Source organism: Copadichromis virginalis, linkage group LG7, assembly GCF_057382275.1.
Source record: "Copadichromis virginalis isolate Kocher_CV1m ecotype Utaka linkage group LG7, C_Virginalis_male_GT1.1, whole genome shotgun sequence".
In the NCBI taxonomy this organism is placed as follows: domain Eukaryota; kingdom Metazoa; phylum Chordata; class Actinopteri; order Cichliformes; family Cichlidae; genus Copadichromis; species Copadichromis virginalis.
The window spans coordinates 26878691-26902841 of record NC_140624.1 but is presented as its reverse complement, the minus strand read 5'-3'; the positions used below and the strand labels follow the sequence as shown (position 1 = coordinate 26902841).

The 24151-nt window shown below is 38.7% G+C and overlaps 2 protein-coding genes across 2 annotated transcripts in view; one reads left to right on the top strand and one right to left on the bottom strand.

The window, feature by feature from the left end:
- Nucleotides 1–24128, bottom strand: part of LOC146705156 (paired box protein Pax-6-like) — a 30002-nt gene extending 5874 nt beyond the window's left edge. The window contains exons 1-7 of the mRNA XM_085465173.1: nucleotides 24116–24128; nucleotides 20037–20090; nucleotides 14206–14336; nucleotides 13793–14008; nucleotides 11015–11177; nucleotides 7319–7471; nucleotides 307–389 (exon numbers count right to left, since the gene is read on the bottom strand). Coding sequence (XP_085321299.1) covers nucleotides 307–389; nucleotides 7319–7471; nucleotides 11015–11177; nucleotides 13793–14008; nucleotides 14206–14336; nucleotides 20037–20090; nucleotides 24116–24128 — 813 coding nt within the window. The remainder of the gene's footprint in view (nucleotides 1–306; nucleotides 390–7318; nucleotides 7472–11014; nucleotides 11178–13792; nucleotides 14009–14205; nucleotides 14337–20036; nucleotides 20091–24115) is intronic.
- Nucleotides 1–24151, top strand: part of dnajc24 (DnaJ (Hsp40) homolog, subfamily C, member 24) — a 412088-nt gene that overhangs the window by 44359 nt on the left and 343578 nt on the right. The gene's annotated exons all lie outside the window — the stretch shown is intronic.

Genomic DNA, 24151 nt, shown 5'->3' with positions numbered 1-24151 from the left:
GATTTGCTTCTTTTAACTGAATTCCTTTGAGTCTTCTTTCAATCTTATGGGCTGACACTATACACAGACAAGATGCTCCACTTCTAATCTTGAAGCCCTGATTCAAATTATATAAGACGTGTATATATGTCAGTATAATGATTTAACCCATTTATTTAAATGTCATTTGTAAATACTCGTTTGTTTCAAGAAGGTCAAATGCTCACACGGTAAAAAAGGCAAACATTTCCATGTGACATAATTTTTCATCTTACTGTACACACGTTCTTTGTAAACCTAAAAAAAACCCCTAAACATCAAGCATACCTGTATTCTTGCCTCTGGAAGGTCTATTTTGTTGGCGAGGCGTTCTCGGGCAAACACATCTGGATAGTGTGTCCTTTCAAATTCTAGAACAAAATAATTTACACATTATGTTGAATGATTGTACTATTCAGAGGTGTGGACTCGAGTCACATGACTTGGACTCGAGTCAGACTCGAGTCATTAATTTTATGACTTTAGACTTGACTTGAAAAAATGTTCTAAGACTTGTGACTTGACTTGGACTTTTACACCAATGACCTGGGACTTGAATTGGACTTGAACCGGTTTACTTGAAAAGACTTGATATTTTACCCCAAATATAAAATTTAACATGCATATTATATAGAGATTGAAAATGTGACGTCATTCACGGGTAGAACCGCAAAGGATTCTGGGAACTCGTGGCAAGCGGTACTAGCGCACGCAGGCTTTCAATTGAAATCAGTTACACAGCGATAAAAAGAAACACAAAAATGTCAAGAAGCCGTTGTATTATTAACTGCAATAGCCGGTCACATGACAGCCACGGGAAGCCGACGGGTAAAGAGATCGGTTGTTATCGGATTACGTCGTTGAAGAGAAATTGTTCGAGCCATGTTTCCGAAGTAACAAAGAGGCGACTGGATTGCAGCCATTCAAAGAGCAAATATAACGTCCCAGAACACTCCAGCTCACAGGTTAGTCTGCTCCAAGCATTTACACGAAGGTCAGTGTTTTTTAGTAGTTAATACCTCATTTTCATAACATAATTGGTGATATAGGTTACAAGCAAGTCTGGCGCTGAACAGAAATTGTCGCGCTATGCTCCTTTATTTATTGTGCATAAATAGTGAATTGTCCTGACACAATATTGCGTTTCGCTTCTGTTATTATGGTACATTGACAAAAACATACTTTTATTCACAGGATAAAACAGTTGTTTTGTATCACTAATTGTCCAGTACGATTACAGCATACAGTATTATTGTCACTGCTACATTTCTGTGATGCTACCAGAAATTATTTCCACTGCTAATTAATTACCATTGAGCTCAAAGGTCCTATTAATAAACGGTTAACGAATGTGTATTTATGACGACGATTTGTGAGACTGGTAAACTTATGATACGTACGATGGTCTTTACTTTCTACACGGTGCGTTTCAAGGTCCTGCACCCATCCGTCGGTAAACTGTACCTGGGCTTGTTGCAGTGACCTGAAGTTACTAAACTTCATGAGTGTATGCACTCACTCCAAGAACCGTATGATTATAAATATGCATATAAATATGCTACGATGAGATAGCTGACTTCATCTAACTAGCAAATGTTTTCCAGGCTACGTTGGTGATGCAGTTTTTTTTTTATATGTATGATATTTTTGTCATGCGATTTTAAAGCCGGTCCTATAAGCGCATCCAAGAACAACATGCAGCTTATCTCAGAACTGTCGGTGAAAATTATTCTTGGAGCTAGGTTTAACTGAGCTGCATTTTAAAGAGGTGCAATTTCACAATTTGTGTATATTTTCTAAGTTCACTATTTTGTCATGTGTTGAGAAAAACACAGATTTAAAAATTACATGGTCTAATATTTACATTTAGCATATAACTGCAACATGCTTTTCTCTCTTTTTTTTTTTAAAGACTCAAAAGGACTTGAAATTCAAAGTTTCAGACTTGTGACTTTACTTGGACTTTTACACCAGTGACTTGAGACTCGACTCTGACTTGCCTGACATTACTTGAGACTTGACTTGAGACTTGAGGATAAAGACTTGAGACTTACTTGAGACTTGCAAAACAATGACTTGGTCCCACCTCTGGTACTATTACACATTAATTACACAATACAGTATCTGTTTTGGGAGGGCCCCTGCTTCAAATAGACCGAAAACATTTGAAAAAGCTATTGCACAGGCCTTTTTAAAATCTTATTGACCCCTTAAAGCACCTTTGCACTACATTTACCACACATACAGAACACTTTGCAAATCAGTAGATGTGAGGTGAGTGGGAGTAGTTAATAACACAGGTCCAGCTCATTTGTGATCTGACAAGCAAAACAAAAAAAAAACAGTTTAAGCACAGGTTTAACACTTTACAAATGTTGCTCTTTGGAAACCTCATGGCAACACAGACCAAGGAGCAGCAGCAAGAAAAATAATATGTTCTGATACAAGGGTGAAGGCTTCAGACGGACACTGAGAACGACTGTTCTCTGAACTGTGACAGGTCAACCACAGATGTGCCTCTTTGTTGGAAACCATTCTGCCATAACAACACAACTGTAGACCTTTGTGAAAAAATACACATTTAGCCCAATTTACAGATTTGATTTAAATAAGATTATTGCAGCTGTGCTATGTTCATAAATGCACACATACCCGTCTGTTGCTCTCTCATTAAGTCTAATATTTCAGCAGAAATTACCTCCTGAAAGATATTTTCCCCAAATCTACAGGGAGTGCAGAATTATTAGGCAAGTTGTATTTTTGAGGAATAATTTTATTATTGAACAACAACCATGTTCTCAATGAACCCAAAAAACTCATTAATATCAAAGCTGAATGTTTTTGGAAGTAGTTTTTAGTTTGTTTTTAGTTTTAGCTATTTTAGGGGAATATCTGTGTGTGCAGGTAACTATTACTGTGCATAATTATTAGGCAACTTAACAAAAAACAAATATATACCCATTTCAATCATTTATTTTTTACCAGTGAAACCAATATAACATCTCCACATTCACAAATATACATTTCTGACATTCAAAAACAAAACAAAAACAAATCAGCGACCAATATAGCCACCTTTCTTTGCAAGGACACTCAAAAGCCTGCCATCCATGGATTCTGTCAGTGTTTTGATCTGTTCACCATCAACATTGCGTGCAGCAGCAACCACAGCCTCCCAGACACTGTTCAGAGAGGTGTACTGTTTTCCCTCCTTGTAAATCTCACATTTGATGATGGACCACAGGTTCTCAATGGGGTTCAGATCAGGTGAACAAGGAGGCCATGTCATTAGTTTTTCTTCTTTTATACCCTTTCTTGCCAGCCACGCTGTGGAGTACTTGGACGCGTGTGATGGAGCATTGTCCTGCATGAAAATCATGTTTTTCTTGAAGGATGCAGACTTCTTCCTGTACCACTGCTTGAAGAAGGTGTCTTCCAGAAACTGGCACTAGGACTGGGAGTTGAGCTTGACTCCATCCTCAACCCGAAAAGGCCCCACAAGCTCATCTTTGATGATACCAGCCCAAACCAGTACTCCACCTCCACCTTGCTGGCGTCTGAGTCAGACTGGAGCTCTCTGCCCTTTACCAATCCAGCCACGGGCCCATCCATCTGGCCCATCAAGACTCACTCTCATTTCATCAGTCCATAAAACCTTAGAAAAACCAGTCTTGAGATATTTCTTGGCCCAGTCTTGACGTTTCAGCTTGTGTGTCTTGTTCAGTGGTGGTCGTCTTTCAGCCTTTCTTACCTTGGCCATGTCTCTGAGTATTGCACACCTTGTGCTTTTGGGCACTCCAGTGATGTTGCAGCTCTGAAATATGGCCAAACTGGTGGCAAGTGGCATCTTGGCAGCTGCACGCTTGACTTTTCTCAGTTCATGGGCAGTTATTTTGCACCTTGGTTTTTCCACACGCTTCTTGCGACCCTGTTGACTATTTTGAATGAAACGCTTGATTGTTCGATGATCACGCTTCAGAAGCTTTGCAATTTTGAGACTGCTGCATCCCTCTGCAAGATATCTCACTATTTTTGACTTTTCTGAGCCTGTCAAGTCCTTCTTTTGACCCATTTTGCCAAAGGAAAGGAAGTTGCCTAATAATTATGCACACCTGATATAGGGTGTTGATGTCATTAGACCACACCCCTTCTCATTACAGAGATGCACATCACCTAATATGCTTAATTGGTAGTAGGCTTTCGATCCTATACAGCTTGGAGTAAGACAACATGCATGAAGAGGATGATGTGGACAAAATACTCATTTGCCTAATAATTCTGCACTCCCTGTATACAACTATCTGAAATGCTTTTCAGCAACAGTTATATAGTATTTTCAGTATATCAGTATTTTCAATAGTATTTTTGCAGACATACATGTTATAAAAAGAAAATCACTCCTCTTCACCACAGGAAATTCCTGATTGGATAAATCCAAAACTTCCTGAGCTGTCATCAGTTCAATCCACTTCAATGTTATTTATATTTATACAGCTCCAAATCACAATAACTGTTGCTACGAAGTGCTTTTCATTGTGAGGTATAGGCCCGACAATGTTAGAGAGAAATCCCAACAATCACACAACCACGCATTAGCAAGCACATGTCAACATGGACTGGTTCTTATAAAGAGCTTTTCTACTCTACCTGACCACTCAAAGCCTTTTATACAACATGCCTCATTTACCCATTCACATGCATACACCTTTTTTTCTGTGCTTATGTGCTTTCTAACATTCACACATGTTCATATTTTGATGGATGCATCGGAGAGCAACTTGGGGTTTATATCTTGCTCACTGATATTTGGCTTGCAGACTGGAGCAGCCAGGGAGCAAACCACAAAACTTTCGATTAGTAGGTAACCTGCTCTACCCCGTGAACTACAGCCCAGTGATAAGGATCCAGCCCTAACTATATACTTTATCAAAAAGGAAAGTTTAAAACCTAATCTTAAAAGTAGAGAATGTGCCTCTCTTCAATATCCAAACTGTGAGCAGATTCTCCAAAAGAAGGGGTCTGACAGATGAAGGCTCTGCCTCCGATTCTACTGTTAAACACTCTGGAAACCACAACTAAAGATGCAATCAGAGAGTGAAAAGCTCTATTAGGACAGTATTATGTTATGGGGGTTCAGATATGATGATGGATTTTAATCTCAATTCTGGATTTAACAACCAGCCAACAACGAGAAGCTGATATGAAAGAAAAATACTTCCTCTTTCTTGTTCCTGTTATAATTTTTGCTGCAGCATTCTGGATCAAATGAAGGCTTTCTAGGAAATTTAGGGAACAACGTGATAATAATGAATCACTGGTTTTTGAACTAAGTTTAAGCATCACTCTGAGATAGAATGGTTCTAATTTTAGAGATATTGCCCAAATACAGGTTTTATCCACACCACAGTTTTATCTGAATTTAGAAGCAGGAAGTTAGAGGTCATCATAACCCTTATGTCTTTAAGACATTCCTGCAGTTTAACGAATTAGTATCTGTCATCTGGCTTAATTGATAGATAAAGGTAGGTGTCATCTGCATAGCAGTGAAAATGTATCAGAATCAGAATGAGCATACTTTATTAATCCCTAAGGAAATTATGTATGCTATGCCTTTTAATGATAATCCCTGAGGGAAGCATTTATAATGTAAACAAAATTGGTCTATTACAGAACCCAGTGGACCTCCATAATTAATCTTGGTATTTGAATCTAATTCAATTCACTTTTAGTTATAAAGAGCCCAATCACAACAACAGTCAAGGCATAAAGAGGTTATTGTACTCAGCCCTGAAAATCTTAGAAATATGGTATCTAACCAGATTCTTACTCTGGACGGCATTACCTTGGCCTCCAGTAACACTGTGAGGAACCGTGGAGTCTTTTTTGACCAGAATAGGTCCTTCAATGCACATATTAAACAAATATGTAAAACTGCTTTTTTCCATTTGCACAACATCTCTAAAATTAGAAACATCCTGTCTCAGAGTGATGCTGAAAAACTAGTTCATGCATTTATTACTTCCAGGCTGGACGACTGTAATTCATTATTATCAGGATGTCCAAAAACTCCCTGAAAAGCCTTCAGTTGATCCAAAATGCTGCAGCAAGAGTACTGACAGGGACTAGAAAGAGAGAGCATATTTCTCCTGTATTGGCTTCCCTTCATTGGCTTCCTGTTAAATCAAGAATTGAATTCAAAATCCTGCTTCTCACATACAAACATACAAGGTCTTAAATAATCAGGCCCCATCTTATCTTAATGAACTTATATTAACATATCACCCCGTTAGAGCACTCCGCTCTCAGACTGCAGGCTTACTTGTTGTTCCTTTAAAAGTAGAATGGCAGGCAGAGCCTACAGATTTCAGGCCCCTCTTCTGTGGAACCAGCTTCCAGTTTGGATTCAGGAGACAGACACTATCTCTACTTTCAAGATTAGGCTTAAAACTTTCCTTTTTTCTAAAGCATATAGTTAGAGCAATAGGTGTATGCTGGTGGGGGACTCCCATAAATCATTCAGTTCTTCTTCTTTAGTCAGCTTTCTCACTCACTATGTCTTAACAGACCTCTCTGCATTGAATCATATTTGCCATTAATCTCTGCTTGTGTTCCACAGCGTGTCTTTTGTTCTGTTTTCCTCCCCTCAGCCTAACCTGTTACGGCAGATGCCCGCCCCTTCGTGTTGGTGAGCCTGTTTCTTCCTGTTAAAAGGGAGTTTTTCCTTCCTACTGTCGGGGAAGTCCCACTGCGCTTGCTCGTATGGGCTCATATGAATGTTCAGTTTTTCTCTGTATGTATTATTGTAGGGTCTACCTTACAATATAATGCGCCTTGAGGTGACTGTTGTTGTGATTTAACACTATATAAAGAATTGAATTGAACTGAAGAAGACTCTCCATTTACATGATCAAACTGGAGTCTAGTTGATAGATATGATTCAAAAGTCAGGCTTATAAAATAATTAAAAGGAAAAAAAGGGAAAATCAGGATACTTGGAGAGGGTCTTTATCTAAGCGCTTAAATGCAGACTGCAGCCTTCTTTCTTTTCTTTTGTTTGTGTTGTTTATGGTATCAGCAGAAAAGTGTTCATTATCCATTTTCATGCAAAGATGGATAAAAAAATATTAAACTAGTTTGTAATGCATGCATTACAAAAAATGTAACTAATGGAATTCATTTTAACACATTTCACAAAGGACAGAGTTTCCAGGAAGAGTTCCAGTTTTGGCAAAATCAGCAGGCACATATAGGAGGTTGTATTGTGTAGCTTTATGATGTTATGGTGAATGCCAGAAATTACCTTTTTCTAGTGCTTCTATTTGGTCCTGTGTAAAAGATGTTCTATTTCTCTGGAGCTTCCTCTTCAGCTGTAGTCTCATCTGAGTCTCTTCTGAGTCCTCACCATTGGTACAAACTGATACTGCGTTCTCCCCTCCCTCTGCCTGTGGACACTCTGCACCAAAGAAGAAAACAAGAAAACACACACCAAATGTCGTGACATTACTCCAGTGTTTCATTTTTTTATTTTTTAAAAAAAATCTTACTATGTTATGTTGTCAGACTTTGGAATTTCAGCACATAAAGGTCTTGTATCTGATTACCAGATGATATTGCATCTTGGTACTATACTGTATTCAGAAGAAATTTATGTTACTATTAACTAATTTGAACCAGATTTAAGAAGCCAGTAGAAGACATCAATACTGTGTTGCTCCAACCAAACCTTGTATGTAGGGATGTCTTTATTGTAGAAAGGTCCTTACCCATGCACTATGTCCTTACCATGAATTTTAGAGTAGAGCCCCCAAAACTGAAGTGAACTTGTGGAGTGCTGCAGGAAGTGGGAGACTCCATTTAAGTTGGTATCATGTACTGGGGTATGTCTTAGATACACACTTGTGTCAATAACATGAAATGTATTAATTTTTTCATGTAACTAGCTGATAACCTGATATTTCTGACATCTCTAAATTAAACCAATTGAGTTTAAAAGCACATCAGGTAGGAGATCTACAATTTGGTCTTTGAGCATACAGGAGCTCCAGCTCCCTGTGGAATGCATGTTATTTGTGGTGCTAGCCTAATTATTCATTATCCCCAACAGACAAGCGCTGCACAACAGAATGAAGCTATTGCTCAGTGTCATAGTCAGTCAGGCAGAAAGAGATGGAAATGAGAGCAGACTCCCCCATTCCCTCTGGCACACATACACACACAGGCACAAACATGCTGTAGATGGATAGGAAGGCAGCAGCCGTGGTAGTATAGCATGACTTTGTTTCACTGTTGTACTCCCAGGGTGCTGCAGGAGGGGCAGCAGCATATGAGCCTACTCCATACAACAAATGGGGCCCTCATCCACACAAATTGAAGGAAAAGAAAAGCAAGTTGCAGATATCGACGCTATAAAATGTAAACATTTTTGCATGTGGACAATCTATTTAAACACGCTGCCATTGAACAAAACACTGGGGGAAATAACTTTTTTGTAATTTGATAAAATGTTCAAATCTTGTCACGTTGCCACCACCACTAAATGTAATAACACAAGGAAAAGCATGACCTATAGGGCACCTAATGTGAAGTAGGGCAGACTCTTTACTTTGAAAGCAAACAGTTGCAAAATTATACAAAATTTCAAAATTATGTCTAAAACATATTTTGTAATAGTTGTTTGGCTTGTCCTGTTATGAAAACAATTATGAAAAACAAATGTAATTAGCACATCATTTCTTACAGTGGTTTGCTGCTGTTGGATGTCACTCATATTGTACTCGTACAAAACACTTTCTAGCAGCAAATGCTGGTTTATAAATCCAGTGACACAGCCCATTTAAAATGACCAACTAACCTACTAAGCATATTATCTGAACTGTTGTAAAGCAGTATAGCACAGCACTGTGGCAGCACATTGGGTCAAAGTTGATAACTTCTTTGTGTGTTTGGATAAAACATAAAATGGGGAACTGCATGAATTTACAATGAAGTAAAATGCCCAGAAAGCATTTCAGCACTTTTAGTGTAGTTTAAATAGTGACATTGAAATAACACAAAAAAGGAAACCCGTATTAGAGTAAATACACCAGTTAATAAATCGGGGCGATATGCTGTCAGTGGATGAGAAATGATTTCTTCGGTGAGCGTTTTGAATGAAATTTGTTGACGTTAAGGAATCTGTGTCTAGATAGATGGATAGAATATTATGTAGAAAGTGTGCACCATTAATTCAATTCATTCATTCATTTATTCAAACCACACTCCGTACGTATGTGTGCGTGAGCTGTAGCACAGCCAATCTAATTAACCAGATTTTTTTTTAAGAAGAAAAAAAAAAACGCTCAAAAATGCTGCAAGGAGTTATTTTTTTCAGGTACATAAACTATGAAGTAGTCAACAAACAAACGAAATGCAATATGCAAAACATCCAAGAAGAGAATCACAGACAGAGATGGAACAACTTCCAACTTTGTCCAACAGTTGAACTTCCATAAAGAAAGGTAGGTGGTGCTTCTCTTTTGCTACGATGAGATAGCTGACTTCATCTAACTTTGTGATGTCAACTAACTTTAATGTGATATTTTTGTCATGCTATTTTAAAGCCGGTCCTACGAGCGCATCCAAGAATAACATGCAGCTTATCTCAGAACTGTCGTTGAAAATTATTCTTGGAGCTAGGTTTAATTGAGCTGCATTTTATAGAGGTGCAATTTCACAATTTGTGTATATTTTCTAAGTTTACTATTTCGTCATGTGTTGAGAAAAACACAGATTTTAAAACGACATGGTCTAATATTTACATTTAGCATATAACTGCAACATGCTTTCCCCCCCCTTTTTTTTAAAGACTCGAAAGGACTGGAAATTCAAAGTTTCAGACTTGTGACTTAACTCGGACTTTTACACAAGTGACTTGAGACTTGAGTTGAGGATAAAGACTTGAGACTTACTTGAGACTTGCAAAACAATGACTTGGTCCCACCTCTGGTTAGAACTATTACTATAAAAACTACTGTAATCTCAAAAAATAATAACATACATTTCATTGTGTTTGAGACTCTACATGTTGCTTATTCATATGAGCAGATGGTTTGAGATATATCTTCATTCTGTAATGCCAAAGATGTTGATCTGTTTCATGAAGCCGTCTACTCTCTTTGCAAAATGTTTTGCAGTTTCTTGGAGAACTGAGAGAGCAAACAAACAGCCCTGTAATTTCTAAAATGGTGTCTTTTACCTGCTTTATATGAAGATATTACATTGAAAATGTGTGAAGAGAAGAAGAGACAATATTGAATGCAAGATAACAGCTATAAGCTAAATGACTGACAGCATGAATGGATGGTGGAAATGTGAAGTATGAAAACAGTAAGAAAATAATTCACAGCACATGAGTTAGAACAATTCATTTCAAATTGAAGCCCTCATAACCTTTGGAGCATACTGCTAATCACAATTGAGTTTGCTCAGTTGTGATTGCATAATGTAGGTGTGGAACCTTGGTTATTGATATTTCAATATTACTCGCGCTTTTGGGAACTGTTGATTTTGTTGTCCTTCTACTATTAGTATACATTTCCAGGTCACTTTATTGCTTCATTGCTGTTCTGAGTTTTCCGAAACCTCTACTTTATTAGGATGTCCCACACAACCGTCTGTAGACAGCAGACAACAGTTCATGGAGTGAAAATGCTTATTGATGCCAGAGGTCAACAGAGAATGGCCAGACAAACAGTAACTCAGATAACCAGTCCTTTTAACCAATATATGCAGTAGCGCATCTCCTAACTCACAACTTGAAACTCACAGCTTGAATCAAATGGGCTAAAGCAGCAGAAGACCGCACTGGTCACATGTCAGATATGGCTACAATTCACATGAGCCCACCAAAATTTAACACCAATTCAAAACATTTGGTTTTTGTAAAATTAGAAATCGTCTCTTCTGTGAACGAATTAGTGAAGAAGAATCGCAGTGTTACTTTGAGTTAATGTCTCACCAGTGGCAGAGAGTGCTGTCCCAGGATACCATCCTGAGCGTCCTCCCCAGCTGCTTTGTGCATTGAGCATCTTGAGTTTGTCAAACATCCCTTCAGCTCCCACTGTGCCCATTGGTTGCTTGTCACTAGCCAAATTCCTAAGCACTCGATTTATTGATGAAACCTGGTGACAAACACAACAACATAATTACATAAGACACACTTTAGTTGTATATTGTTGTCATTGGTGGGTTGAGGATGTAGCACTTGTGCAGGGCCAGAAGTAATGATTCCTCCTTGCTTGATAATAAAGAAGTGTTTGTGTAATTAAAATCTCCTCTCTCTGTGGTTATTGAGGTACGCTGCTAGACTGCAAACAGTAGGAGAAATGTTGGAATCACAGCTAGTGCAGCAAGCAGCTGATATGGCACAGATGCTGGCAGAGGAGTTGGCTGTGCACTTCCTACTTGCTTCAGGGCGGCTGTGACTCAGGAGGTAACGTGAGATCAGTCTGCTATTCAGAAGGCGGGTGGTTTGATCCAACCTGCAGTTCAAAAACATCCTTGTGAAAGATACTGAACCCTGATCTTGTCCAAGATGCATCCATCTAAGTTTGAGTGTATGATCATTAAAAGTACTTAGGATTAGAAAAAAGCACTGTATGAATGTATGTGTAAATGAGGCTTGTCATAAGAAAAGCACTTTGAGTGCTCAAATTGTATGGAAATTGGGTTCCAGTCATCTGGAAAGTGAACTGAACTGGCCCCCCAAAGATCATCACTGCCAGTTGAGAGGCACTGCAGTGGGGACTGTTCATTCCTCATTCATTTACACACAGGAGCTGAAAAACACAGCCACATGGTGGTTGTAACTGAGAGATGCAACTAGAGACCAGCAGCTGTGGGAAATGGTGGTCTTGGAGCAGTTTGTGGATGGACTGTCAATAGAAACAGCAGACTGGGTGAAGAGGATAAGTCACTAGGAAGCTTGAAGGCAGCGGTCACAGATGAATCCATGCGGGGGACCACGCAGCAGCAGGCTGTGGGCAGAAGGCTACATATCCGATTCCAGCACCATGGAGGAAATCCCTTCCGTCTCAAGCACAACACAGCACCTCTCTGCCAGGTCACATTAATCTCATACAGCATCATGGTGAGACTTCCCTGGGAATGATGGTTCAGTCACTACTCTGTAGGTTGTCAGAACAGAGATGAAAAGTAGTTCTAGAAGAATTGAAAGACATGCTGGAGATGGAGGGGAGAACCAGATTCTCGATGGACTAAGGTGATATCTAATCCCATGCCCTGGCTGAGTGAGCTCCTGGACTGGTTAGGCACTCGGAATTTAACACTACTGGCAGATTCCCTTATCTCCAGAGACCAAGCGAATAATGCCTTCTCCACTGTGCACCAATTTGTCATACTCGCTTTTGTTTGCTTGTTTGGTGCTCCAGCCATCTTCCAATGCCTTCTGGTTGGGTGCCTCCCATGTTGGATATGTTGCCTCCTACCTGGATGACATGATCATACACTGCAACACCTGGGTTGAGCATATGCAGCAGGTAGCTGCAGTGCTGGAGTCCTTGTTGCAGTTTGGAGTCACTACCAACCCAAAGAAGTGTGCAGAGAGAGGTGTAGTATCTGGATTACCACTTTTGCAGCAGGCAAGTGCACATTACAACCTGCCCACAGATGAAGATCAAAGAGAGGTACATCAGTTTTTGGGGTTAGCTGTTTACTATGGGGAGGTTTATCCCAAACTTCGCAGGCCCCTCTGACCCACCCAGAAAGGTGTCTCACATCTGGTCCAATGGGCGGACTGGTTCCAGATGGCATTTGAGAGGGTGAAACACCCCAACCTTCTTTCTCCCTGTTATCTTGCAGACCAGTGCTTCAAACTAAGGCCTAGTGGGCATTTATGTCTCATTGGGTGTGTGGGGTCGACTGCCCACTGCTCCATATTCAGTCTATTGATTTATCTGTTTACATCAGCAGGAAAATGTCAGAATGTGAACCCACTATAGCAGGGTACAAAATAAATGCTTGTGAGTCTGGTGCACTGTTGATTGTAAATGTGCTACAGTGTAGTAAATAGTGGTGGTGGTGGTGGTGGTGGTGGTGGTGGTGGTGGGGGGGGGGGGGGGGTAAGTTAAGTGGGTTAAGTCAGGTGGTGGGGTATGAGGCTCGGCTGCAAGAGGGAGAGGTGGAGCAGGATGGGGAGAGTGGCACATCTGGTGTGCATTTGATAATCATTCTCTCTCTCCATACTGTAGGCATGGGGCTGGAGGATGAACAGAGTGAAGCACAGAAGCAGTAAAGCTTCAGAGCTGGGCTGTTTGGAGGAGTAAACATTGTTCCTGTGTGCTGGAGCCGTTTGTGTAGTTAAAATCTCCCCTCTCTGTGGTTACTGGGAGAATTTGCTACAGCCTCCTATAGTTTTCTGTTGGACTGTTAACAATATGACTTAACAATGAGTAAATACAGTGGCTGTCCACAGTCAGATCAGGTTTATTATTTGAGTGAAGTGTTGTTTTAAAGACACTTTTAAAGACAATAATGCTTCTATATGTAGCAACCCCACTTGCAGCATGTCACCGCAATAGATATCGTCTCATAAAACAACTCACAAGCACCCTGCGACAATTATTTTTGTCATTTGTTTCTATACAAATAAAAGTAAACTCAAAATTTACATGAAATATCTAATTAAATATGGTGAAGGGGGTTTTAATGATTAGTCTACCTTGTCATGGAAAGATTTTTAATTACATGACTTTGCTGAAAAACAGAAGGGTCTTACACTGGGTATATTGTCGTTGGTGCAGACTCCCTCTGCAAGCAGTCGGTCTCTGATCTCCCAGGCAAAAATGGATGGACACTCTCTCTTGTACTGAGCAATTCTTCCCACCACCTCTGGAGTGGCCACTCTGGGTTTACTCCCACCTATGGCCCGTGGACGGATTGAACCTGTCTCATAATACCGGCCTAAGATCTTACTCACACAGCCATTAGACACCTGGGCAACATAATAACACACATCTTTGTTAGACAATCTTTGGAACAATTATATATTGCCAGTAAAAAAAGAAAAGAAAAGAAAAGAAAAAAATACTTCTCTATTTTTTATTTGTTCACAATGTCTAGCAAGAATTTGCATTTTTCTGTATGACATGTGATGGATATTTTTGTGGTGTTGTAACCACCTTGCAATACCTGCAGTATTCTGGATATGTCACATGGTCGAGCACCGCTGTGTGCCAGCTCCACTATCTTCTGCCTGGTAGAGTCAGGTAAAGGTCTCCCATTCACAAACACACCTCCCAGCTGGTTTACTCCACTGTGGCCTACACAGATATACCCACATACCCACCATACCCACATGCACGTGCACACACACACACACACACACACACACACACACACACACACACACACACAAAGGTTTTCAGCAACTTATTTACTGTATTATTTACTCTTATTTTACTCTATAACAGCAGAGGCCCAAAGTAATAAAAAAAAGCAGCACTAATGAAACAAGTGGATGAAAAGGGCAGGAAAACCAACCCGAAACATGAGAACATAAATAGAAAGATTTCCTCCGACACTGTGTTTTTTGCGGTATCCTTATATATTTTAGTTATTGCATGTACAGCATATAGTAATGTCTAGCATTTCCAAATGTTATCTGTCTTTTTTCTGTCATCAGTTAAATAAACAACTATGTTCTGATGTTCTTCCATGCGTTAAACATGTTTCGTTTTAGCCTTCTTTGACCCAGGCCTTTTGTTGCTGCACTTCTTCTTTAAAATGATTGAAAGCTCTTTTTTCAGTCAAGTTATAATAAAATAGAATAGCCCTTTATTGTCATTGTACATGTACAATGAAATTATGTTTTTTTTTGTTTTGTTTTTGTTTTTTGTTTTTTGTTTTTTGTTTTTTGTTTTTTTCATAATGTTTCCATGTATTCGAATGTTTGGGATCATTGATGTGACATTAAATTCACCACCTTTTCAAATTCCTCCAGACTGGGGGCCACATTTTCATTCAATATTGGGTTAAACAAAATTGAAATTATAGTGCATAATTTTGCATTAGATACAAGAAAGCTGTGGTGGTCACAGGTTTGTCATTACACTTTTCATCCAGTTACAGTTACCTGGAAATTGTATGCTTAATTACTTTTGTTTTAGTGAACAAAGGAGTACTTTATTTGTACACAGATAATAACTACAGCATTTGCTAAAGTACTGAAGTTTCCTTCAGGATTACCACGATGAAACAAGCATACACACATAAAGACTCACAGGTGAAAACAACACACATCTGCTGTTGCACTTTTTGAGTATTACTCTGTATCTATTTCTGATGTGCTCACATTCATTGATCTATAGCAATAGCTGTATGTGATCATCCTTATTATTCCTGAACTGCAGCAGCTTAGGTTGGAGTCCAACCTCCAGTCTCCTTTGTAAAGTAAGTTTGAATGAAGCAGAAAACACTTTTAACATGTTGCAGGTCTGAAATGTTTCAGCGGCGGGAGCTGACACATGCTGTGCCGTGACACTCTTGGGGTTAAGTAGAGATTTATGCTGATTCAATTGTCTATTGTGTATTAATGGCTGTGAGGGGGGAAGCATATTGCAGATTTTTTTTAAATCCTCATGGATTAATAAATCAGACAACCATCCAATACACAAAGACACACACACAAACAAAGATAAAGCAAGGTTGTTGTTTTTTTGCAGAAGTCATTTAGATGCACAAACATATACTCTGTTAGAGTTTTGTTTCTTTATTACTAATGTCATCCCTCTATCTATCCGTCCATCCAGCCAGCAGCATATAGCAGCGGTAGGGACATGTAGGCCTGCAGGGTGGAGATGGGTGAGGGGGATCCCACCTTCCTCACCTGCCAAATCACACCCAGTGTATAAAAGAAAGAAAAAAAATTACCTCAGCTATTCTCTATGTGAGAAGTCAGACATCCTGTTTCTATATATTTCATATATACCAATGAAAAGTAATGATGGGTGGCTGCAGTAGCTGTTGCAGTAACCTGCAACCAGCAAATGCTACTCTGGTCTCTGCATGTCTCTGCATTTGTCTTTAAATAATGATTAATAAAATAATCAGCTGTGCAATTCAAAAAGCTGTCTGTTCATTTAGTTGCATGCAGACAACAGAGAAGACCCCAGTCTTCTCCTCTATTGCAGGAGAGCTTCTCAGCTAGAAAAACAAGTGGATCAAGTGGATCACAAAAGGTTTGTGCTCCACAAAACCTCGCACTGTCAAAGCTTTGGCTTTGAACAGCTCTTCTGCTTAATTAAATTATAGAAAGAGTCACGGCCTCCACAGAGGTTACTGCGGACTTTAGGTGTGAGACTGCATTATTTCTAATTGTCCTTCATGCTGCCTCACATCATGTTCACTTTGTGTTTTGGGGTTGATAGTTTCACTGAAAAATGTTAATCACAGTCCCACTTCCCCAGGGAAACACTCAGGCCTTCCTCTCTTGACACACAATTAATAGACAGACATATGGAGTCAATTTGGACCTCTCTCTCTCTCTCTCTCTCACACACACACACACACACACACACACACACACAAAACAAGAGCAGGTGGGCTCTTGGGAAGAGATCAGCAGCTTTCACATTAAATCAGCTCTTTCACACTGAACCTGACTTCAATTAACTTTCACTTTAACAGTGTAGTGCTTTCATTGACAAAGATCTTCAAATAAAACAAGAATATGGTTCATTCAAACCTTCCGTTGTTCAGTGTCTACACAGCACAGCTGTTTCCCATCAAACATTCTAGTAACAGGAAAAATATTGTTTGTTGTTGCCTTTAAACATAAATGTTTGATGTTGTAACAGCAGCGCGGTTAAGATTTAGTTTCTCTTACAAAAGAAACGGCTTGATAAAGCTGTGTAATGCATCTATTTTTTCCTACTTATCCAGTTATGGCTCACAGGTGCCTATCCTAGCTGTCTTACGGCTAGAGTTCAAACACACGCTGGACTGTCACAGGGCTGACAGACACAACAAATGACACTCACAGTTTAGAATAAGCAGATAACCCATACATATTTTTATACTGCCCAGAGAAAAGCCATGCAAGTGCCAGTAAAACCTAACACAAAGGCCCCAGCCTAGGCTTGAACTAAGGAGCTTCCTAAAGTCAATGTTTGAGGCAACAGCACTAATCACCACACCACTAAACTGCTAGTTTGTATTATTGTGTACTTTGCTAAGATCACTCAAGGCTCATCTATGTAGTTACACTTTCCAGCGATGGCAACTGTGACAAAGCTAGCTAGGTTTTAGCTTCTCATGACCAGTGTTTTGGAAAATCGATTATCTAAAACCTCCAAACCACACAGCAACAGCGGTAGAGCAGGTCTGCCAATAGGAAGGTCAGTGTTACAGTTCCAGATGAGTGGCAGGGTACTGAAGTGTGTGCATGATAGATAAAAAACACTTAAAGGTATCGAATAAAGTACCGTGCAAATGGGTGGATGTGGCTTGCAGTAGAAAGCACTTTGAGTGCTCAGAGGAGAAAAGTATTGTAAGTTCCAGTCCATTTTCAGGGTTGCTGCATTATAATCTGTTCTGTTTTGGACTACTTATTTCTGGCTACTGAGAAGCAGCACACTTCTTAGACCTCCTTCTAGGCAGAGGAAGAAGAGATACTCCAGGGGAACATACTGAGCTGCTTTCAAGGTTTGGCCTCTTCTCACTTGTACTTGCTCTTAGTTTTATATTGGGCCAAACGCAAACTGTCTCCTGAAGTGTGCACATTTGCACCTTTTACCACAGAGAACAAGTGGGAGAAACAGAGATTTTTTTATAGTGCAGCAATATATCTATGGACCGCCTATACAGTTAGAGGTGATATATGAAAAGTGCCAAACAAATGCAAACTGTTAACATTTATAGACAAACCAGAAGACAACATTCATATGACATCAAGACAATGTAAGGTGTGAAGGGAGGGGATGCAGGTCAGACTACGCAAAGCTGATGTAAAGAATGAGGCTGTCTCAGCCATGTCTCAGTCCAGCATCTCGAGTGAAAGGCTGGAGGAATGACAAGCCAATGAGCCACAAAAGGGCAAATGTTACAGTAAAAATTCTATTCAGTTGACATAAGTTCAAATATTGAACATTTCATTCCTTGATGATTTGGTAACACCTGTAATTGTGGTAACAGCAACTTATTTAAACTTATTTTAAGTTGTTCTAATAACACATCCAACATAATTCTGTAGAGGAGCAAAACTGTCAGTTGTCATCTTCATAAAGAAACTGACTTATAACTGGCCTCTTCCCGTGCACATAACATGAATCTGGTAACAGCAACAGCATGATTCTGCAGCTTATTACCTGAATCCCACATCTTATGGCTGTTTTTTTTTTCATTCCTTTATTACTTATACACTATTAAACAAATATTCATTATCAGAGTTCATAAGTGCTATGGCTGTTGTTAAGTGTGCTGCACGTAAAAGTCTTTTAATGCTTTGTTTTTCTTAGTGAAACAAACGATGAAAGGTTAAGTTTCACCGAAAGGATATGTTGCCCTGTAACTGAAATTAGCATTCGAATTAATAACACAGTGAATAACGAATGTACGTAGTTAGCTTTCCTGAGCTAGAAGCTCAGATTCACACTCTTGCCCAAATATCATCATCATGTTCAATTTTAAAATCCAGAATTTGTCTGAGACTTCAGAAACACACGACTGATCCCACAATTAATAAGTGAACAATTCATTTTTATATGCAGTTTTATACAGCAATCTTTGCAATTACCACTGTATAGTGATAATCTTTGTTCTCAATTGTGACTTTTTTGTCTTTCACTTGTTTCCTATTTAGTTTCAAGTTTAAAGAATTCTGTTTAGAAGTAACTCTTAGACCTAATAAATCAAAGTCGTCTTCCGTTTGGATTTTTTATTTTTAATGAGTTGTCGGGTTCAGACGTGTGTTCATAGGTCATACTGCACACTCACTGAATTATGTTGACTACTGTATGCTAATCAGTCATCAATAAATCTTAAGGCATTAATGATCTAAGCAAATAAATATTAGTCATTTTAAGGATCTAATAATAAAAGCAACCATTCAGACATTTAGGAATAATATTCTGTTTTTAAATGTTTTTAATTTCTGTCATTTGCTTTTATCTGACTGTTTTTAATCTTACCGTCGTCCATTCATGACCTTCCAAACCTGTCATTAAATATTTCTTTTTTGATCACTTGGAAAATAAAGTTAAAGAAAAGTAAGCTTAAAAAATAAAATAGAAGAAAAAACTTAATTAGATGATGAACTAAGAGTAGCTGAAACTACATTTGCGCAGCAGGTCTGGTAGATAATCTCTTCACTACATCACGTATACAGACTTTCAAATATTAAGCTATTTTATTTTGAAAATGTTTTCCTTTATATTTGGTGTGTGTGGGAATGTGCATTTCATGAGGCAGCTTTGCTATTTACATGTCCGGCACGCGTGCCGATGACATTATGAATTATTTGGAGTCAGATTTCTGACCACTTAGTGAATGTGAGGCTAACATTCATTCAGATCTGACTCTGTTTCTGTCTGCTCTTTCACGATGGACAGATATAGTCGTTTTTAAAGTTTTCTGCCAGAAAAAGCTGATTACAAGAAAAACAATAAGCTGAAAGTCACTATAAGGACTCATAAAGCTGTTCCACATCAACGATCAACTTTTTTTCATATTGTTGCCAGGTACACTGATGCTATAGAAAAACCACAAAGCAATAAACCAGAATTGTCATTTAATGTGATCAAACTGTTTTACAACATAAGTTATTATTACAACATAAGCATTTCCAGTGTGACAGAATTACAGTCAGTGACTTAAACATTTTAAATGATTGTAGAGGTTAGAGATTTCTACATGTATGTATAGCGCTATAACCCTTGATAACACCAGACCTGATTTTTTTTTTTTTTGATAAAGTAACATTAAAAATGAATAAGAACAACATATACTTTTGAGAAGAAACTTACTGTTTTGCATCATGGAGGCCACACCACTCTCCCAGCTTGTTTGACTTCTGTAATCTGCACAAACAGAGAAGATGTGAGAAACAGCGTACTACACATGCCTCTACCTGGATAGTGAATTGCAAGAAAGAATAACCTGAATCTCTAAAGGTCAGATTTGCATCATTAACTTTATGCAACAATATAGAAGATTACTGACTATGTTGTTTTTAAGATCTTTATAGGGGTGAAGATTAGATAAAACTGAAAAAAAGACCTTGTCTGGATGGTGGACTAGCTATCCTATGGTTGGTAGTAATGCACATATGAGCGCTCAAACTCAAGATTTATGGAATGACATGATTTAAAATGTACAAAGAATCCTTCTCTATACTTCTTTTTTTAATTACCTGACTGACCATTTATTATATTTTCTTGCATACATGTTTTAAAACTAGTAAGAAAAACTATATGGCTCCAAAGAAATAGGTCTAGTCATGTAGAAAGTAGGAGTGAGAAGTAGTTGTACCACAGACAAGGATCAAGCAAAAACACCCAATAATATCTTTTTCTCAAGTTTCTTTTTTTGTTTTTAAGAAAATATCTCCAGCAATACTATAAATTTACAGGACGAAAATATTTCTTTTGGGGGAAAATGTGACTATTTAATTAAATACAGAAAATAGCCTAGCTAGCCAAATAGCCTAACCACTGAGCTGTCTAAGTGACAAACTATTTTTTCAGCTTTGTTTCATATTTTATTCTTCATTATTGGAATTACATGTGGATCATAATAAAATAATAGTCAAAATATATAAATAATAATCTAAAAATAAATTATAGAAAAATGTCAATTCAGACTTGTGTTACAACTAAATGAGATCATAGTATTCTGTCACAAGATACAAAGTTTTGCACAAAAATCCTTTATTTTGTGCCGTTTCAACATAATTTCGAGTAATTTCGTCCTGCTGAAATATATATAGATATGAATTGTTTTCATCTTTAGTAGAGAGCCCCTCATCAATCATTCAATAAATAAGTCACCATTATGAAAGCATGATTAGGCAGAGCAATAGGAGCAGTTTTTTGTGATTCACGTGTAGAGAAACACATGACACCCCTGTTCTCAAAATCACAGCCCTATTAGGTTAAGTTGAGAAAAACCTAACCAAGAAAGGCTTCAAAGCAGCTTTCTCTTAAGCGCTTGTCATTAACAACCTGCATAATGAACATTAAGCAGCTCCACACAAGAACAAACGCATACACATGCTGACTGTGGCACCTTGTTCCCGCTATAACTCGGGCTTTTCTCCCAGTGAAAGAAGACAAAGAGCCGGAGGAGCGGAGCGGCGGCTCAGCTCGGTAAATACCCGCCGGGCTTTGTGTGTCCGCGGGGTTTTAGTGTCGTCGCCTCGTTAGCTGCGGCTCGTTAAAAAACTCGCGACACAAAAACGCAGCGGGGAGCCCAATTTGACCAGTACAACTGACATAAAAGAGTTCTGTTGGACGCAGTGATGACAATATAAAAGTTTCATTCAGCTGCATTCACTGCGTGGATATGAGAGACAGACGGGGAGAGAGAGACAGAGAAGCATTTCAATTTGAAAATTTGAAATCAGGAGTGTGTGTGTGTGTGTGTGTGTGTGTGTGTGTGTGTGTGTGTGTGTGTGTGTGTGTGTGTGTGTGTGTGTGTGTGTGTGTGTGTGTGTGTGTGTATTTTATTATATATACAGCGTTTCCATATAGCTCTTGACCGGTACGACTTAAAGCTTTAGGCCACATCAGTTACAAGAGACCACAGAAATAACTTTTTACTGGAATCTGTTCCCACTTCATTTAGCAAAGTATCAAGAGGCTGGACTTTTTGGTAGCTCGTAATTAAGCAGTGTGTTCACGATCAAGGTCTTTTAGGTCACCAGGGAACACATACACTGTCATACTGTGGATCTATACTTTGTACTTTGTACATCTGAATATAATTTGGTATTTAGTGCTGGTAGTTTGGTTGTTATTTGGTTAGTTTTGTATTATTGTAGGGTCTTTGAGGCAACTGTTGTTGTGATTTGGAGCTATATAAATTGAATTGAATTGGGTAGATGAGTAGCCTGTGTGTTACACATATATATAACTAACTGACGGTATTCGGTTAGCTTCTAATTGAAAATATTAACGTGGAACATGAAATGTAAAAAGAACGCCTTCTATTCTAGTTTTTCATCATAAAGACGGAGGCATTTTCTCGCTTCCGTCAAATGAACAAAGTATCAGATGTGACTCAGGTGCACAGAGCAGACACGTGTCTTAATCCTCCTGTCCCCAGTACAACATATGGCAGCAGCCCCACTTCGCTCTCATTCTTTAGACACACACACAAAAATAATATGTTCTGAATTCGCACGCTGGATGAATTTATTCCGGCCTGATTAATCATGCGTTTAATTGGCTTCAATTTGATTAAGATGTTCATTAACGACTGACTTAATTAGATCATCAATTAAGAAAATATTTATCGTAAACTGCCTGTGGATTTCAAAATCATCTCAGTCAAAACAGCATGAGAGTACAATGACAGCAAACGGTAGACTTTGAAATAATTTCTGAGGTGACGTATTTTTAAATGTGCTCCGTTTTCCAAACAGGGATTTTGAGTCGAGGCCTAAAAAGAAAAAAAACATTCAAATAAAAAGCAAAGGTCTTCTCCCACAGTGTGATCGTGGATAGGTTTAAATAAACTGACGAGAGTAACTTTAATGGTTAGTGTCCACATTCTGTCGTTTTAGGGTTTGGGGGATTTTATTTGTTTGTTTTTCGTTTGTTTGTTTAAAAATGCTAAAGGAAGGATACCTCCTGCATATTTTAGATGCCGTCTTTACAGACAACAAGTGGCTACAAATGGTGATGAAGTTCGTGTGTTTTATTTTGACCCTTCAGTACTGTTTAAATACAATCGTTTTAGCAAGATGGCAATTATTACCATTATCACTATGATCGCGATGATGATATGATTGTTATAATATAATGAAACATCGCCAGTCTAGTGTCAAACAACGCCCAGGCTCGGTAGAAACGCGGGGAGTGCGTAAAAGTGTTAGAAAGCGGTGTTCACCACTGTTCATTTGTCCTTATAAGTCTGATATTTAATAACTGTTCAATAGAGGATGCGCAACAATCTCTGGGTGGTAGAAATTGTATGGTAAATATATTCCTATATGTAACCCATTTGTTATGGGTTTAAACAGAATATCCAGCATACCCATAATATCCGACAACTTTGTTGCTGGATTGTTTAATTCCAATCGCAATGAAGGAAAAGGCGGGATTAAGTTTATTAGTTAAATTAGAGTTTAAGGCTCCTGCTTTTTTTAAAAAAAAAAAAACACTCTCGTTACTTTCTGCGGTAAAGTTCGGGGAAACCTTGTCCTGCGTGAAGGCAGCAGCGGCTCAGTCCACAGCGGCCGGGATCACCTGTCGCTCACCGCACCGCACAACTATGAAAAGAAGGAGGTTTTTTTGTTTGTTTTCTCTTTTCTTCCTGACCCGGCTGTTTTAGTCTGAAAGAACATAACCCTGAACAAAGCACAGCAATCCGGCCCTGTGCAGAGGCCATTGGCCCGCGATCACACACACATCAATGTCTTTGGAGTTTAAACCTAAAACCAATCAATGAATAAAAATCTTAAAAATTTAAATCAATTAAATCGCACACTTAAAACAACACTTCTCTCTGTCTATAATGACGTTTTTTACAGTAAAAGAGGGGAAGGGCTTGTTTGGAAAAGTTGGTCACCGTTACATGTTCCGTCTTTCTTCTCTTTTTCTCGTTCTTCTGTTTTTTGGTAATTTAATTATTTTTAATTAAAAGGGGGACCGAGTACAATTAGAAGATAAATGTTGCCATTTCACGCATTGTACCAGTTAGCGTAACGCTTCTGATAATTTTCTCTTTCTTCCAACAACAACAATAGCAAAGAAACAAACCTAACGAGCTAAAATGCTTTTACATCAGCACTTGGTTCTCACCCTTCAACCTTATCCGTTATAGCGCGATAACTTTTCAACTCCATCCTTGACTAAGAGAGAGAGAGAGTGAGCAAGCTTACCTTTCTGTGGCATGTTGCAGAATCAAAGTTTTGGTT